The following is a 16,327-nucleotide window of genomic DNA, read 5'->3' as shown; positions in this document are numbered from 1 at the left end:
AGCTGCGCTGCCCGGGCCCTGGCTGTGGAGGGCGGTGCGCGCAGCAGCGCTCCAGGTCGGGCGCAGAGCAGGGGAAGGCGGCCGGGCCCGGGCTATTGCGGCAGCGGGTGCAGTCCTGCTAGGTCGCCAAGCTCTTCGGTTCCCTGGGAAAAGTTAGGGGTAACCGAGAGGACGCGCAGCAGGTGTTAGTGATCTCCCCGCGTGACCCACCCCTCGTCCCCAGTTTGGGAATTGTTTTTCCTAGTGGCTGTGCCTGAGCCTCGCGGCTGCGGTGTTGGGTTGGAACTTGTCTGGGTTTCCAGGCAGGTTCCGCAACCATAAAGCGGCAAATTCGTGTGCTCCCTGTCCTGTGACCACGGCCTGGGGCCAGCACCGCCCATGTCTCCAGCCTGCCCTGCGTGTCCCCGCCATCCAGAGGACTGCGGAGGAGGCCCTGCGGGCGTGCTGGGGCCGAAGAGCTGCTTGCCATCTCCTCTAGGGTCTGTGCAGACCTAAGAGGGCGGAATCTTGTGCGGTGTTTAGGACAGCTTAGCCACCTACAGCCCGCAGCTTAGGCTGGTGCTGGATGGCCCTGTCCCTCCCAGGTGCACAGGTGAACACTTCCCGTGGTGAAGACCTGTTGGGTTGCAGTTACAGTCAGTGTTGGTGGGGGCTGCGTCCGAGCGTGGTGCTGGGTACCCTGGTCTCTGAAGGGAGACAGTGTCACCACAGTCCACAGCCTTCCTCTGCAGCTGGCCAGTGGTTGTTTAACCTGGACTTCCGTGTTTTTGTTTTTTTCCCCCTACTGGGGATTGAACCCAGTGTATCCCCAGCCCTTTTCATTTTTTATTTTGAGATGAGGTCTTGCTAAGTTGCCCAGGCTGCCCTGGACTTGTGCTCCTCTGCCTCAGGCTCCAGAATTGGTGGAGTTAGGTGTATACCACTGCCGCAGTCCGGCTGCAGCAAAATAACCGGGGGGTGACGAATAACTTGTGTACGTTGATACAGCAGGAGTGGAAGCCCTTTATTGCAGGACAGGAGCAGTATTTATACATTCCACACAGCTTATCTAATTAGCATAAACTAGATACATCAGTCAACCAATAAGGAATCTCTACACTTAATGGCTCTCTTTTGTTACTTCTCAAACCACTCCCTCTGGCATTTTGCCAGGCACCATCCACACTTGTTTACGAACTCTAACATTCCCCTGGCAAAATGCCAGGTGTTATTTTGACTTGTTTACAGACTCTAACATACCACTGTGCCCTGCTGGGCCTTAGTGTCCTTGTCTGCAGGATAGGGGTGATAGAACGTGCCCAGAGTTCTTGGTGCTGATCTCAGTAGTTGGTGGTATCCAGGCTGAGATGCCTGCACCCTGGAGCTGGGCTATCTCTATCTGTCCCCGCTGGCGACCTAACGCTGGATTCACAAAATCTGATTATTCCAATAACTCAAGAAAATGACAAAGAAAGCATGAAACCACACATAATTATCTTTTTAATAATTCAGAGACAGCTCTGCGAACTTAAGCGTCCTTGGAAAGACAGCGCCATCAGAATTCTTTATTCTTATATAGGGGACACACAAGGGGAGGTTCCATGGAACATTTTATCCCCAAAAGGGCCAGGGGTAGGATTACAAAGGAACTGGAGGTGAGTGTGGCTCAACCCCACCTAGGACCACGCCTTGTTATCTGAGGGAGGGAAAAGCCCGAGTCGCAGTCATGGCACTACCGCACCAGACAACAGTGATCTTTCAGATCCCCTGGTGCCTGGGGACTTAAAGTCGCCTGCATTTGGAGTAGCTCCCCTCGAGGGGCGACTCCTGGGGTTGCTGAAGGAAGCGCTGTCAGTCTGTGTTCTGTTGGTCCTTGTACCCATCCTGCCAGGAGTGCCAAGGTGGAGAGAGCATTCAACACCCTACACCTGTGAGATAAGTGGCGCTGTCTCCATTCAGCCCCGAGAGCCTGTGGGACTCAGCAGGGCCCTTCTCTTCCAGACTTCCTCTGTCCTGCCTTGTACATGCGACACCCTCTTGGCTCCCAGTTTCTGGCCACTCTGTCAGAGCTCTGGTGCTTGCGAGGTCAATCCAGTGCTCTTGTCCAGGTGGGACCCTGAGGCTGGCAGTGTCCACCTCACTGATATCTGCCCTGTGGCTTGGGTCCTTCCCTGCCTGCCCTCCCCTTCCTCACGGGTCACACATTCAGTGGCCACAGCTCTGCCATTCTTCCCAGGTGCTCTCAGGCCCACCAGCTTCCCGGGAATCCAGTCCCTTCTCTGCAGAAACAGCCAGAAAAGCTCTTTCCAAATGTCTTGACCTGTCCATTCTCAGACTATCAGAGACCTCCTGCCACTCCCTGTCCCCTGCTGGAGGGCTGAGTGGGCCAGGCTCTGCAGGTCAGGAGTGTGGCCCGGCAGGGCCTCAGGAGTGCCGTCTTGCCCCTGCTCCCCTCTGCCCCCTGGTGCTGCTCTGTGCCGGGCCTGATCTTCCTGTGAGAGCCCAGCACCCCCCATTTTCTAAGTGTCAGGATCTGAATCCATAGTGTGTCCTCCCTGCAGTTCCTTTGTGTCCCCAGGCCCTCGCACACTGAGTCACACTTGGCTGACTGGGTTCCCCTGCGAGACTCAGACGCCTTCCCAGGTTTCCTCAGGTCTGGGGGCTGGGCCCAGGGTGCCTGCAGCAGCCTCTCCAGAGGTGCTGACAGAGGCCTGTGGTGCCCCTCCTCATGGCATGTGGCCTTTCTGGTTTTAGCTGTTGTGAGTGAGGCTGCTGAGAACGCCCGTTGGGAGGTGTGCACATGTTGGTCTCCCTCGCGGACTTAGGAGTGGGGTGGCTGAGTGCCAGCCACACGTGTGTCTGGCTCACTAGAAGCCGCCAAGCAGCACCACTGTGGCTGTCTCACATTTGGGCATTTCCCTAATGACCACTGACCGTGCTGAGCATGGCTTTGTGGAGATATATATGTAGATAGATAGATAGACAGACAGATTTGAACTGGGGATTGAAACGAGGGTGCCCTACCTCTGGGCCACATCCCCTGCCCTTTTGTTTTTGTTGTTTTGGTACCAGGGATTGAACCCAGGGGTTCTAACCATTGAGCAACACACCAGCCCCTTTTTATATTTTGTTTAGAGACCAGGTCTTGCTGAGTTACTTAGGTTCTCACTAAGTTGTTCAGGCTGACTTTGAACACAGGATCCTCCTGCCTCAGCCTCCTGCCCACCCCCACCCCTGTTGAGAGCCACAGCGGAAGGGGCCCCAGCAAATTTCCAGCTGCCAGCTGATGATTGGCTCACAGCGGCTCCAGCAAACTTCTAGCTGCCAACTGATTGGCTCCTCTGTGGTGATGCTCATTGGGCTGTTTCCCCGCCCTTTCAGACCACGGAGCTGCTCATTGGGGGACTTTTTTTGGCTTCGCCCACACAACCCAGCCAATCGGCCTCAAGAGCAGGAGGAGTGGGGGAGGTGGAGAGGCTTGTGGAAAGCCGGTGGTGGCAGTTGGGCTCTGAGGGTTTTTCCTGAGAGGCTGTTTTGTTTGGCGTGTGTGGTTCTAAAAATAAAGTTCGTTTCTTTTGACAAGTGGCTCCTGAATTGTGCCCAGCCAGACTGCGGCATTTGGTGGCCTCACGGGGAGGGGATGACTGAGGGTAAGTGATAAGGTAAACTGCTCGCCCCTGAGGGCAGGGCGAGAGGATGGGTAGCCATTTTAAGATTCCTCTTTTGTTTTGCTTCACTTTTGTTTTAAGTTGCCTGTCCCTGGAGATGAGTGAGACGGAAGAAAAACCGCTCACGTCTGAGGAAAAACTATTTACGTCTGAGGAACAGATAGGGAGAAAGGACGGATGGACATTTCAGAAGGATAGAAAGGCTGATATAATGATTTTTTGTTGTTCCAATTTTGTTTCATTCTGTTTCAGTTTTGTTTGGCGTCATCTTGTTGGGTTGTATTATAGTTATAGTAGAAATATTCAAGTAAAAGAGAAGGTCTCTTGAGCTAGTCAGACAGAGTTTGAAGAAAGTTTAGAGCAGAAAAAGCCATCAGGGGAAAACTTACAACAGGAGACTGCTACTAACANAAGGAACAGTAGGCTTATTATTGGGACACAGTTCTTCTACTCTAAAAGGACTTATGGTAAGTCCTGGGGTAATTGATCCCGATTATGAAGGTGAAATAAAAATTATAGCCAGTTCTCCAAAGGGTATATCAGTAATTTCACCAGGAAATAGAATAGCACAGTTACTGATAATACCCAGCCTACATGATAAATTTTCCAGTCGTACTGTAGAAAGCGGTTCCAAGGGATTAGGCTCCACAGGTGCAGATTGGGCTATGCTGTCTTTAAATTTAGACTCTGGCCCAATGCTAAAACTAAATATTCAAGGTGTGTTTTACTGGGATTTTAGTTTAGAAGAAAGCTTAGCAATAATCATAAGTATGCTTTAAAGTTAAAGGTTAATGAAGTAATTATCGGTATACTTTAGAGTTAGAAGGGAATAATAAGCCAGGAGTCGTGTAATCTAGTTGTGTGGCCTAGCACCCAGTGATTGAGGAGAAAACGTAAAAGCTTAATCATGACTGTCTAAGGTTACAGAAAAACATTTTGAACAATGTACTCAATATCTCAGATAATCAATGTATGTCAGAAAAGACTGTAACTCTTGAAAATTATGTAAATCAAAAAAAGTTTTGGGCTTTGAAGCTATCCAATAAGTACCTGAAAACACACCTGTAAAACAGGTATAGAAAGAAAGGTCCCTCCAGGGCACAGAGATGTCTTCTGGAGGCTGCTCCTAACTTGCAGCCTGTCGTCCCGACTCTTCTTCTTTCGCCGACGCCACTCCTCCTTCGGGACCACCCTGGACCCTCACTCCCCCCGCCTCCCCCGCTGGGCTGGACCTCAGCAGAGCGTGGTGTGGCTTGCTGGCCTCGCCCTAGGGAGGATGTGGGTCCAGGCTCCCACTAGGAGTGGCATCTGGGAGTGAGGCTGCAGGACAGGCTCAGGTGGGCAGGCCAGTCAGAGTGCGGCAGTTTTAAGAGGCAAGGCTTTGTGAGGCCTTTGGGACCCAGGGTGCTGTGTGCCCGGTGGGTTCATGCCTTGGGAATGCTTCCGTCTCTCTGCAAGAGCAGCCGCGGGCACTGACCAGAGGGGAGCAGGCCCCACGCCTGCTCTGACCCCATACCACACTGACACAGGGCTGGAGAGCCTGCCGCTCCGCCCCAGGTTGACCCACAGGAGGCACGAGTGGGCTGGGACCTGACTCACAGGCCCTGTTCCAGGGATGAGCTGTGCTGGGACTGGCTGCCGCCGCTGCCTGATTGGTGGAAGGCTGCAGTGGCCAAGTCCTGGGGAGGAGGGAGGCCGCTGGCCTGCAGCAGGCTGTGGAGCCTGAGGCCATGTGGTGCACACTGGGGCAAGCTGTGCCCAACACTGCCCCGGCCTCTCCATGCAGAGGAGGCACGGCTCTCTGCAGGCCGCCTGCCCGCCGCCCCAGCGGGGCGCCACTTCACCCCGTGTTTCCTTCTTGTGGCAAATCCTGTCCCAGGTCGGCCCCGCTGTCCATGCCCGTGGTGTGGGAGCCTGGCGGTGCCTGCTGCCGGAGCCTCCTGGGCTTTCCCCCTCCTTGGAAGTACCTAAGGGTGGCATTTCTGGGTCTCTGGCAGCCCCATGTTCGTCACTTTAAGAAAGCACCACAGGCTCCACGGTGGCTGCACCGTCCCAGTGTCTCCACATCCTGCCCACGTCCCAGCCACGTTCCTGTTCCGATGCCTGATGGGTGTGAGGTGGCTTCTTTTGGTGGCTTTGCTGGTGTGCCTGATGACCTGCTGTGCGCGTCTTCTCAGGGGCCTGCGGCCATGGGTCGTCTTCTGTCGGGGCGTAAGAGCTCCCTGCCTGTCCTTGGCTCAGTCCTCCATCAGACTTGGGCACGTTTCCTCCCGCTCCTTGGGTGTCCTTCCTTCCCAGGTGACCCTCCGACACTCGGCAGTCTGCACTTCAGTGACCCACTTGGCCCTTTTTTCTCTCAGTGCTAGGGATCACACCTTGGGGTGCCAGGCAGGCGCCCCCCGGGCTACACCCCAGACTTTTTTCTTTCTTTTTGAGACGGGGTCTTGCTGGTTTTCCCAGGTTGGTCTTGACCATCCTGCCTCAGCCTCTCAAGCTATTGAGATTAGGGCTGTACCACTGTGCCTGGCCTGTCACGGGTTCTGTCAGGGTCCTGTCTAAGAAGGCTGTGCCTAACTGAGGCTGCGGGCCTGGTTCCTAAGCCTCCTCCTACAAGGGCTCCCAGTGGTTAGTGCAGGTCCCCTCCCTGGCTGCTGTGTCTACTGTGACCTGGTCCAGCCTCACCGAGCAGGACAGCACAGGATAGCAGGTTCTGCCAAGAGACTGTCCAGGCCTTGCTGAGTGGCCCTGGTGTCCTCGTTGGAAGTTGGCTGACTGCAGACCTGTGGCTCAATTCCGGGCCTTGGTTCTGGGTGTTCTGAACCGGCACCCTAGGTCCTGATTGCCCCGTGTGGAGGTCAGGAGGTCAGAGCATGGGAGTGGGGAGGTCAGGAGGTTAGCAGGGGAGTCCTCTGACTCATGTTTCTCTTCATGGATTGTTTTGGCTCTTCGGGGTTCCTTGAAACTCCACGTGAATTTTGGGATCTGCTGATCAGTTTCTGCAGAGGGCCAAGGTTGGGTCTGCCGGGCAGCTGAGGAGTGAGCCGTCCTGCAGGGTGGCCTGCATACAAGGTCCTTTGTGACCTAAGACTTCTTTGATTTCTTCTAGCAAAGTTCTCTCTCTCTTTTTTTTTTTTTTTTTTTTTAGTTTTGCCCTTTTTTTAAGGTCACTTTATCCTGAAGTGTCTTATTTTCTCGTGCAGTTGTAGATACAACTGTCTCTTCTGTTTCCTTTTTGGGTCATTCATTGCTAGTTCTGTTGGGGTCTCTGAGACCACCCCAGGATCCCTGGTTCACTAGGTCCCAGGGCTCAGTGCACAGTGTCCTGTGGCTGAGACTCATCACTCAGAGGACACAGACCAAAGGCAGGGAAGAGAAGGTGCTGGGCAGGACCAGAGGCAGCAGGCGCGGCACACAACCTCCGGGGACCGGCAGGTGTGACTTGGGACCCAGAGCACCGTGGGGCCCTTTTCCTTCCTTGTTATGAAATCCGTGTCCATGTTCAATGATGCCAGCTGCCCTTCCCAGGTGTCCCCCTTTCTCACCCAGAACCAGCCTTCCTCTGACCCTCCTGCTGGACACAAGAGGGACAAAAGCATTTTTGCTGAGAAATGGAGTCAGGAAGCTGGCCCCAGTGACGGGCAGGTGAGACCCCGGGTCCCCACGTGCCCGCCCACCTGCCCCGCTGGGTTCCCCACTGCTGTGTCTGGCAGCCACACCGCCTCCCCAGGGTGGGAGGCTCCCGTCCAAGGCTAAAACTGCGCACCCCCAGGTGGACCTGCAGCGGGAGGTGGGGTTGGGGCCCCACCTGCTGGCTCCAGCCAGGGCAGCGGTGGACCACGGCCAGAGCGCGTGGCCTCTGAGGACGCAGGGCCTGGGGTTCCAGCTTCCCACAGTCATCGCTGCCTGGCTTGAGGGTGTCCAGCTGTCGATGGCATCCCCTTGCCCTCTGTGTTTCCTCTGGGTGACAAGCGTCCAGAGGGATCCTTGACCATGGTGTCTGTGGAGCAGACGTCATAGTTAGACCACAGCCCTGGTGAGAAGTGTGGTCGTCACAGCCCTGAACTCAGTACCCTTGTGACTCTCCCAGAAGTGCCCTGCCCGGGTGTGTGCGAGGCTTGAGTGGCAGTCCATCAGTGCGGTGGTGTAGCTCAGGCTGGCCACAGTGCCTGCGCTGGCCAGCTCAGGACGGCCCGCCTGGCCACACGCGTGTAGGTGTCTGTGGCAGGGTGCCGAGGGTGGGCTGGTGCCTGCTGGCAGCTTGCAGAGGTGGCCAAGGTGAAAGGACCTCTCTGTTTTTCCAATCTGCTTTTCTTCAAAGAGGCAGGAGTAGGGCTGAGCGCCTTCTCAGAAGTTGTGGCCGGTGTCTGCCTCCTCCCCTCCCTCGGCCCTCGGGCTCCCTCACCTTCCCCTTCCTGCAGCAGCCTGGGCTGCCCTTCCTCCCCGGCAGGCTCCTGGCGGCTCAGGCAGCAGCTGCTCAGGTCTGGTGTGGAGCTGGGGTCTGCTCTTTGACCTGACTCGACCGCTCCCCTCGCACCTGGCCTGTGACTGGGAGGACGGCAGGTGTGCGTGGGAAAGCAGGCTGCAGCAGGGCTGGCAGCCGCAGGTGCGGTCCCCTCTGCTGCTGGCCCAGCCTGGCACCGAGGCCTCTCCTTCTGCCAGGTTCCCAGAGAAGAAGCAGCAGCAGCTGGAGCAGTGGAGGAGCAGCTGGCCCAGGTGAGCAGCCAGGCCACAGACAAGGGGAACAACTTGAGCCCTTCACAGCCACGCTCAGCTGCCTGGCCCCCGAGTCAGCACAGCCGGTCGTGGGGCCCTGAGGTCAGTGCCCACAGGTGCCAGGAGTTCCAGGAGGCCCATATTGGTCCCATTGGGGCCCCCGCCTGTCTTCCCTGGTGGGCACAGGTCCTTCCTGTGATGGGAACCTGCCTTACCAGATGTCCCTGATGCCAAGTCCTGTGTCTTTCCTCCTCCTTCCTGAGCTTTGGGGTGGCTTGGGGTGAGGGCTGGCAGTGCCCTGGGACATGAAGTCCTGATGCTCACCTGCCCAGTGGGAGAGAGGTGGTCAGGACCAGGGTTCCCTGAGGGTCCTGCTTGGTGATACCTGGGCGACAGCAGGTGCAGTCTTGATGCGCTGGGGTTGGGATGTGCCCCTGGGGGGGTCCCAGGGACAGCAGGTCTGGGCTACACACAGGGTCTCTGGCTTCCCAGCTACACCAAGGCCGCTGCCCTTACTCTACCTTGGCCTTGGAGGTGGGCAGACGTCAGGTGCGAGAGGCTCGGTGGAGAGAAGGTCTCCAGGGAGCAGAGGGAGAACCTCGCCTGGGCCCTGGACGGCTGTCTCAGCTGTCTGTGGTTTTCACTACTGAAGTCACACGGCGGTTACTACGGACGTGAGGCGCTGTGTGCGAGGAGCGTGGGTTGTGTGGTGACCTGGAACAAAGGCCCCGACGTCACACCCCAGCTTGTCGCCCTGGCTCTCACCTGCTGGCATCCCAGCTCCAACTTCAGCCCGGCCGCGCCTACTGGACAGCAGAGACCGCATCCGAGCCTCTGGTGGGCCTGGCGAGGAGCCTCAGTGCCCCTCAGGGCCTGCCTGTCCTCCCCTCAGCAGGGCCTCATCTTCACACTCCTGGCTCCATAGAGGCCACAGACCCCTTGTCCCTTGCCCAGTGGCCACTCTTCAGTTCCCATCTCCCTTGGCTGAGCGTCATGCATGCCACGCAGACCTTCTACCACACAGATGCCAACTCATGCTGCCCTGCCTCAGTTTCCCAATACCGTTCTCGCCCAGGTCTACCCTACCCTCAGGGGCCGGCTTTGGGGTGCTGGCCCTGTGTGTTCAGTACTCCGCTCCCTGACTGTCTGCAGCTGTTTGCTCCCTCAGTGGGGTTCACCTGGGGCTCCCTTGCCCACAGCCTAAACTACGATCCCAACAAGGGGGGCTCCAGTTCCCTGTGTGAAGGGCCCCTGGTCAGCCCAAGGGGACTCTTGGTGGCACTCCAGGCCAGGCCTGGAGTACTGCCAGGTCCCGGCCCCAACAGTGGGGCTGTCAGCAGTCTAGCTCCTCAGGGTCACCGAGGCGAAGCTGGGCTCCCGTCATGGGAACAACTCTAGGAGCCCGAGCTGCCTGACTGCTCGAGGAGGGGCCTTCCTGTGCTTGGATCCACAGCGCAGCTGCAGGACAGGTGTCCCCAGGTGGTGGAGGTGGTGAGGACATCAGCTGTGGGACCAGGGCCTGGGAAAGGAGCCAGCAGTGAGTCAGCCTGACAAGCGTCTCAGTCTGATCTCACAGAAGGGCCAGGCAGCCCTTGCCTCCTGGAGGATGGGACTAACTTCACACTTGGAGATGAAACCTGGGAATTTCCAGTCTGCTCTGTTCTCCAGGTTGCCTGGCTCGGGCCCAGCCCAGGACAGTGGGTAAGGCTGCGGGTGAGTGGAGAGCTCCAGGGCAGAGGCTGGGCCTCCTCCTGAGGGACTGCACACCTCGGAGGCTGTTCCTGAGATCAAAGCCCACGCACACCTTTGGGTTTACCTCATAGCTGCAGTAACTGCACTCGCCCCCTCAGCCTGCAGGCATGGGCCGCCAACACTGCCATCACCATGAGCCACTAGATTTGGGGGTGGATTGTTACTCAGCAAATGTTAACATAAAACAGGTTCCAAAAAATGGGGTGCTGTTGTGGCCCCCCAGATCCCTATGTTGAAGTCCTAATCCCCAATGTGATGGCACATAGTCCTAGGGCCTTTGGGTGTTCATGAGATTGAAAGGTGGTGGGCAGGGTGGGGTTGGGGCTCTCTAAGAGTAAGGACTCCAGGGCTTCCCTCCACAAGCATGCCACAGGGAGGGAGGGCCTCTACAAGCCGGAAGCACCTATCTCCAGGAACAAAATCTGTTGGCATCTTGACCCTGGACTTCCAGCCCCTAGAACCGTGAGAAATAAATGTCTGTTGCATTAGTCACTCAGTCTGTGGATCCCTTACAGCCAACATAGGTGCGAAAAAACCAGCACCCAAGTCTCATACAGCATTGACCTTGAGCCCAGGCATCGGACAGAGTCCAGGAAATCAGGACTCTGCTAGCAGAGAGCGCCTGGGGAAACCCATTAGGCAGCAGCAAGAGGTGGGGGAGGCCAGGGGCAGTAATAATTATACTTGTGATCCCAGTGGCTCAGGAGGCCGAGGCAGGAGGATCATGAGTTCAAAGCCAGCCTCAGCAACAGCAAGGCACTAAGCAACTGAGACTCTGTCTTTAAATAAAATACAAAATAGGGCTGGGGATGTGGCTCAGTGGTCCAGTGCCCGAGTCCAATCCCCAGTGTCCCCCACTCCCCTCAAAAAAGAGGTGTTGGAAAACAGTGCTTTCAGCAACTCGAAAGCCAGGAGACCGATGTGCATAAGGAGAGTGTTAAAAGTGTCTCCACCTGCACAGGCTTCAAGGGTGAAGAAGCCAGAGAAGAAACTGTCCAGTCTGCAACCAGAATATGTGACAGAACTGGAGTTGGCACTGTTTCAGAAATAACACCATTTCACATCTTGTCCCTGGTCAGCAAGATTCTTAAAAAAAAAAGCTTGAGGGCAAAGAAGCAAGGTTGTGCCATAACACTTTTTTTATAAGGCCTTAGAAATGTTTTAGATACTTTCTAGTACAAACTCCCTGAGCTTGACAAGAGGGATTCTAAAAACTTGAAAAATGCTGTCCCACAGCATTCTAACACACCATACAAAATTGAGAAAATATTTACTCAAAACTTAAAGTGCATTTTTGTCTAATAAAGTCAACTGTAATTCTCTACATAGGCAACCAACTTGTGTCAGTCTTAGTAAAAAGGGACGGAGATGGTTCAAAATGAAAAGAGGTCTTTGGATTCCAATCTTTCTACAGGCAGTGAGCAGTGTGAAAAAGTATTCATATTACAAATATGAGTCTGTTCATCTTAACTTTTTTATTATCTATCTTTCCTTTTACTTTTTTGAATTTTCCTTTAAAAGTAATATTCTGTTGTTATTTAATGCTACAGTTTCTTTTTAAACTCCTGGGCTCAAGCAACTGTCCACCTCACCCACAGCTGGCTTCCCTTGCAGTTTCTCTAAGGTTATGACTTATAATCTTGTTCACCTTTTCTTATTTCCCACACTACCCCTATTTTCTTTTGAGTTCTAAAAAATTCTGTTTCTTGGTTGTCTATTAGAAGCAGTCTCCTGATATCTTTTTTGCATGCACATTGAAGAATGAGATTAAGGGAAGTTATGAGGGCACAGGTGAGGCCTGCTGACCACAGAGCAAAGCTGGCACAGTCCAGCACTGCCCAGGGTCCCTCAAGTCTCTACCTTGGGAAAGCCTGCAGTGCCCATCAGCGACACTGGCCTTTCCTACCCTCCCTTCCCGCCGGCTGCAGACAGAGGGAGGCTTTCAGAGGCAGAAACCTTTATTGTTTCCCTGGCTGCACAGAGTGAGAACAGGCCTGCGGTGTGGGAGGCCCCAGAGGTGCTGTCCCTGCGCACCCCGTGTGTGCGCTCACTCCGCGCCGTGCACCCTCCGGTGCTGGATCAGATGGGAGCTGAGGCGGAAGGCGCTGCCGCACTCGGAGCAGCGGAACGGCCTCTCGCCCGTGTGCACCCTCTGGTGCCGGAAGAAGCCGGACAGCGCCCGGAAGGCGCGGCCGCACTGGCCGCACTCGTGGGGCTTCTCGCCCGTGTGGATGCGGCGGTGCTCGCCGAGGAAGGAGGCGCGGCTGAAGGCGCGGCCGCAGTCCGGGCACGCGTAGGGGCGCTCGCCCGTGTGGACCCGCTGGTGCTGGAGGAGGTTGGAGCTCTGGCTGAAGGCGCGGCCGCAGTCCTGGCACTCGTACGGGCTCGCCCCGTGGTGAGTCCGCTGGTGGCGCACCACGTTGGAGCTGTGCACGAAGGTCCTGCCGCAGTCGCTGCACTCGTACAGCCTCTCTCCAGTGTGGATCCTCCGGTGCTTGGCGGCGTCCGACCTCTGGCTGAAGGCCTTGCCGCACTCGGGACACTCGTAGGGCTTCTCGCCCGTGTGGACCCTCTGGTGTCTGAGGAGGTTGAAGCTCTGGCTGAAGGCCTTCCCGCACTCCTGGCACACATAGGGCTTGTCCCCGTGGTGAGTCCGCTGGTGGCGCACCACGTGCGAGCTGTGGATGAAGGCCTTCCCACAGTCGCTGCACTCGTAGGGCTTGCCCCCAGAATGGATGCTCTGGTGCTTCACCACATCTGAGTGGCATTTGAAGCTCCGGTCACAGGTGTCACACTGATAAGGCCGCCCTCTGCAGCGGCCTCGCTGATCTGTTCCAGGGCCTGAGTTACGTGTGCTGTCTGATCTGGACACACCACCCTCGCCAGTGCTGTGCCCTCCAGTTCTCTCACCAGTCCCCAGTCCCCTGGGGCCCTCTCCAGGCCTCTGTGCAGCGTCCACATGTTCACGAAGGTCCTGAGACCTGGGTGCTCCGCGCGGCCCCTGCAGGAGCACAGGCACAGCCTCTTCAAGGCATCCTCCTGCCCCTGAAGCCTCCAGCTGTGCAGTCAGCCCCACAGTCTGCACTGCCTGCCCAGCACACACTGGAAATGTAGTTTTCACAGCTAGAGGAGATCAGACATGCACAAGCTTAGACACAAGACGCCCGTCACCATGATACCTGTGACTTTGAGATGGCACCAGCAAGCCAGGGTAATGACTGAGGAGTAAGATTAAAGTCCTACGTAGTGGATCTCTATTATTTTGCCTATCCAGTTCCTATTTTCTAAAATTCATGGTCTGGGCTTAAGGGGTGGGTCTGGAACAGTGCATCTGGTACCCGCTGGAGGGATAGGCATCTGTCTGTGGACATAGGGCTGACTCTCAGTTCATGGGAGGTGTGAGTCTGGTGTATTGGGTCTGTGTGTGTTCTGGGTGGCCACGGTTGGTTGACTCAGGCTTCCACTAAACAAGAATTGGCAAACTGAGCATGCAGAGGCTTTGACGGTGTACACTTCCTTACCAAGGGAAGACGGCATCGTTCTGAGCACTAATAGGAACAACAATAATAAATTGAAGTATGAGTCCTCAACTTTTATGGACTTCAGATGTGGCCTTGCATCTTAGGGACAGAGAGAGCTTAGAACTCAGAGCCTGACAGGGCAGCTGGACAATAAGCAGAAGACTCACCAGCACTTCCATTCTTTCATTCACTCTCCCTGGTCACCTCCTGAACCTAGGCCAACTAGCAGGCAAGGAGCCAGGAAGAAGGAGCATGAGGCATGCTGTGGCCAGGAAAGCACCTGGAGAGGTAGCAGGAAGTGTTGAAGATGAGGGGGCAGGAAGGTGAGCCCTGGCTAAATCTTGAGTAGTTGGGCAGATGGGTGGGTAGGGGGTGAATTCCTAAGCTGCCCCCCTCTCTCCCCAACTCCTCTGAGCCTCACTGTGGGCTTGTCCCCTCACACCTCTCACCTGTGGGGGCCTCCATCAGGGTTTCCCTGTCCTTGGACAGGCTTTTGGAGATCAGGCTTGGCAGCACCTGGCACAACAACAGGAAAGGGAACAATTCTTGCCTGGGTAAAAGAAGAAAAGAAACAGAATGATAGGGAGAGCTAGGTGCAGCGGAGGGTAAGCTGAGGTCAGAGAAGAGACTGGGAAGGGGACCTGGGGGTCCCGCGGGGCGGCCCCACTCCCATCACTGGCCCTCCAGGGGGTCAAGAGCAAATGGTCACTGCAGCCGGCGGTGGCTTCTTGCTGCAGTGAGTGCACCCAGAAGGTTGGTTAGCCCCTGGGAGTCTAGAGAAATTTCCATGGGTCCTAATATTTTTTTAGAAATTATAAAAACTTGAACATAAAACTTTAAAACAAGAAAAGGTTATGGGATGGTGCAGCTGGGGCTGAGGACTGGCTTCTCCAAGCCCCATGCTGCGGCAAGGCGAGCGGATCCAACTGCGTCCGGAAGCGGGGCTGCCAGAACACGGGGACCCTGGCAACCGCCAGGACGCGCACCACCGCCAGCCGCGGCCCGGTTGGCCTCAGCGCCCAGCGGCCGGCCCGCCCCGCCCGCAGCCGGAAGTGCCTCCCCCCGGCCCCGCCCCCGGGCACTTCCGGGGCGCTCTGGGCGCTGGAGGACTGCTGCTCTGTGCCCAGCCCCGCCCAGCCGCCACCTTCCCAACCTCAGGCTCCACTAATTTAGACTTCAGGGGACGACACAGACAGGCAGGCCCACTCATGTTGGGTTCCAGTCACCATTCTCCTCCACAGTCCCTAGCCACGACAGTCAGCCTTTAATTCAGTAACCCTGAGAGTCTGTTTTATAGATGAGCATTTTGAGAGGAAGGACTGGCATATAGGAAATGGGGGACCCCCCTGCTCCGCCAGGCTTTGCTGTGCTAAGAGTAGTAGCCAGAAACTACAGAGGCCCACTTCTCATCCAATCACAGGATCAGCCTTTTGGTAAAGGCTAGACAGTAGGCACTGTGTCTTGGACATCATTCCAGGACCCAGTCTGACAGAATAGTTTAACCCCTGAGGATATCCCTAGTCAATGTGGAGAAGCCACAGGGGCTCTTCCTGTGTCCCCAGCACAATGAGTTCAGCAAAAATCAGACAGTGGGAATCTGCTGCAAGCTGGGAGAGATGGCCAGGAAGAATGTGGTGAACAGGCCTTTTGGCTGCCACTTTGCCCATGGTGGTCAAGCAGGCCACTCATTGCCAGGATCCTTTCCTTTTCTGATGCAGTCATAGCTTCTGAATGCGGAGTTGGAGAATGCAGACCGTAGGCCTAGGACCACAGCAGGGGCAAAGAGCGGCCACGGGTAGGTAGGATACCTGCCCTGATACAGTGCCCCTGGGCACTTATCCCCAGTGCAGAAGCCTGGGTCAGCCCCAGCAAGCTCCCTTAGGCACCTGCAGCCTGCTGCCCTGGAACTGGGCTCCTGCACCTGTCTCCTGCCATCCCTCACCATTGTGTGCTTGTGGCTTTCTCATTACTGCATCAATAAGAACATCTGTGATGCATACCCACCATATGCTGCATATTTATTTGAAAAAAATTATGCAGTGTTGCAAAACACATATAAAACCAAAACAACTAAAGGGGATGACCTATAAAGTATAAAAGCCCTTCCCCCCATCCCCATGGAACATTCTATATTGGGGAGATGTCCTCCCCCCGAGTTATTGATGTTTCCTGTTTGATCTTGATTTGTGGCTCAGGTGAGCTGCGCACCACCCACTGGACAGAGTTCAAGCCCTTTTCCCTGGGCAGGAGTCTCCTCTCTTTCCTGCTCATCCCTCTCCTGTCCCTTCCACCATGCCCCGCACCTGGCTCCTTTGCAAATTCCATCTCTCCTTGACCAAGCAGTGTGACTCTGAACCCTGCCGGCCAAGGCCTTTCCTCTCTCCCCATCTGCTGGGAAGGGGCAAGGAACCCCCTGGGCCTGGCTTCGGGCTGGCCCAGTAGGTTCTCGCCATTCTTGTGAAGGGTCGGAATGGGAGGTGAAGGCCTGGACATAAAGCCAGACAGTTAAATGGTGTAAAAGCATGGTTCACCTGAAGCGGGTCCAAAGTCAGGCCGCGTCGCCTCTGGCCCAGCTCCTGACTTGGTCTCCGGCATTGTCAAAAGCCATCTCAGGAGGGCAATTCCTGCGCAGGTGTCAGGCGCTGTGCGGGTCCCCTGCCACCCAGCGTCCGTCCGCAGCTGCCCCGCGCCTGT

General features: G+C 55.9%; 1 protein-coding gene and 1 long non-coding RNA gene across 12 annotated transcripts in view; one reads left to right on the top strand and one right to left on the bottom strand.

The window, feature by feature from the left end:
- Positions 1–12,213, top strand: part of LOC125616564 — a 16,199-nt gene extending 3,986 nt beyond the window's left edge. Inside the window, exons 3-5 of one of the 3 annotated variants that reach the window (XR_007347274.1) lie at positions 7,194–7,289; positions 8,307–10,061; positions 12,094–12,213. This is a non-coding gene — a long non-coding RNA (uncharacterized LOC125616564). Of the gene's footprint in view, positions 1–7,193; positions 10,062–12,093 lie in introns of all 3 variants that reach the window. The other 2 variants (XR_007347275.1, XR_007347273.1) reach the window with 2 other exon arrangements.
- Znf696 (zinc finger protein 696) lies at positions 12,053–16,318 on the bottom strand. Of its 9 annotated transcripts, none has more exons than XR_007347269.1 (4): positions 16,165–16,318; positions 14,076–14,183; positions 13,801–13,913; positions 12,787–13,235 (listed from the first exon to the last, which is right to left on the bottom strand). XR_007347269.1 is itself a non-coding variant. In XM_048802252.1 (3 exons), exons 2-3 carry the CDS (start codon positions 14,096–14,098, stop codon positions 12,160–12,162), a joined length of 1,092 nt encoding a protein of 363 aa, XP_048658209.1. In that variant the 5' UTR covers positions 14,099–14,183; positions 16,165–16,318; the 3' UTR covers positions 12,053–12,159. The 9 variants fall into 9 exon arrangements, 2 of the variants coding, with proteins under 2 accessions (XP_048658209.1, XP_015342044.1); XR_001503639.1 differs by having other exon boundaries at positions 14,083–14,183; XR_007347268.1 differs by lacking the exon at positions 16,165–16,318 and adding an exon at positions 14,275–14,311 and having other exon boundaries at positions 14,083–14,183.
- Positions 16,319–16,327: the final 9 nt, after the last annotated feature.

The sequence above is a fragment of the Marmota marmota genome, unplaced genomic scaffold (assembly GCF_001458135.2).
Source record: "Marmota marmota marmota unplaced genomic scaffold, marMar, whole genome shotgun sequence".
Classification (NCBI taxonomy): Eukaryota; Metazoa; Chordata; class Mammalia; order Rodentia; family Sciuridae; genus Marmota; species Marmota marmota.
The sequence above is the reverse complement of the archived record's forward strand: the minus strand, read 5'-3'. Positions and strand labels throughout refer to the sequence as shown.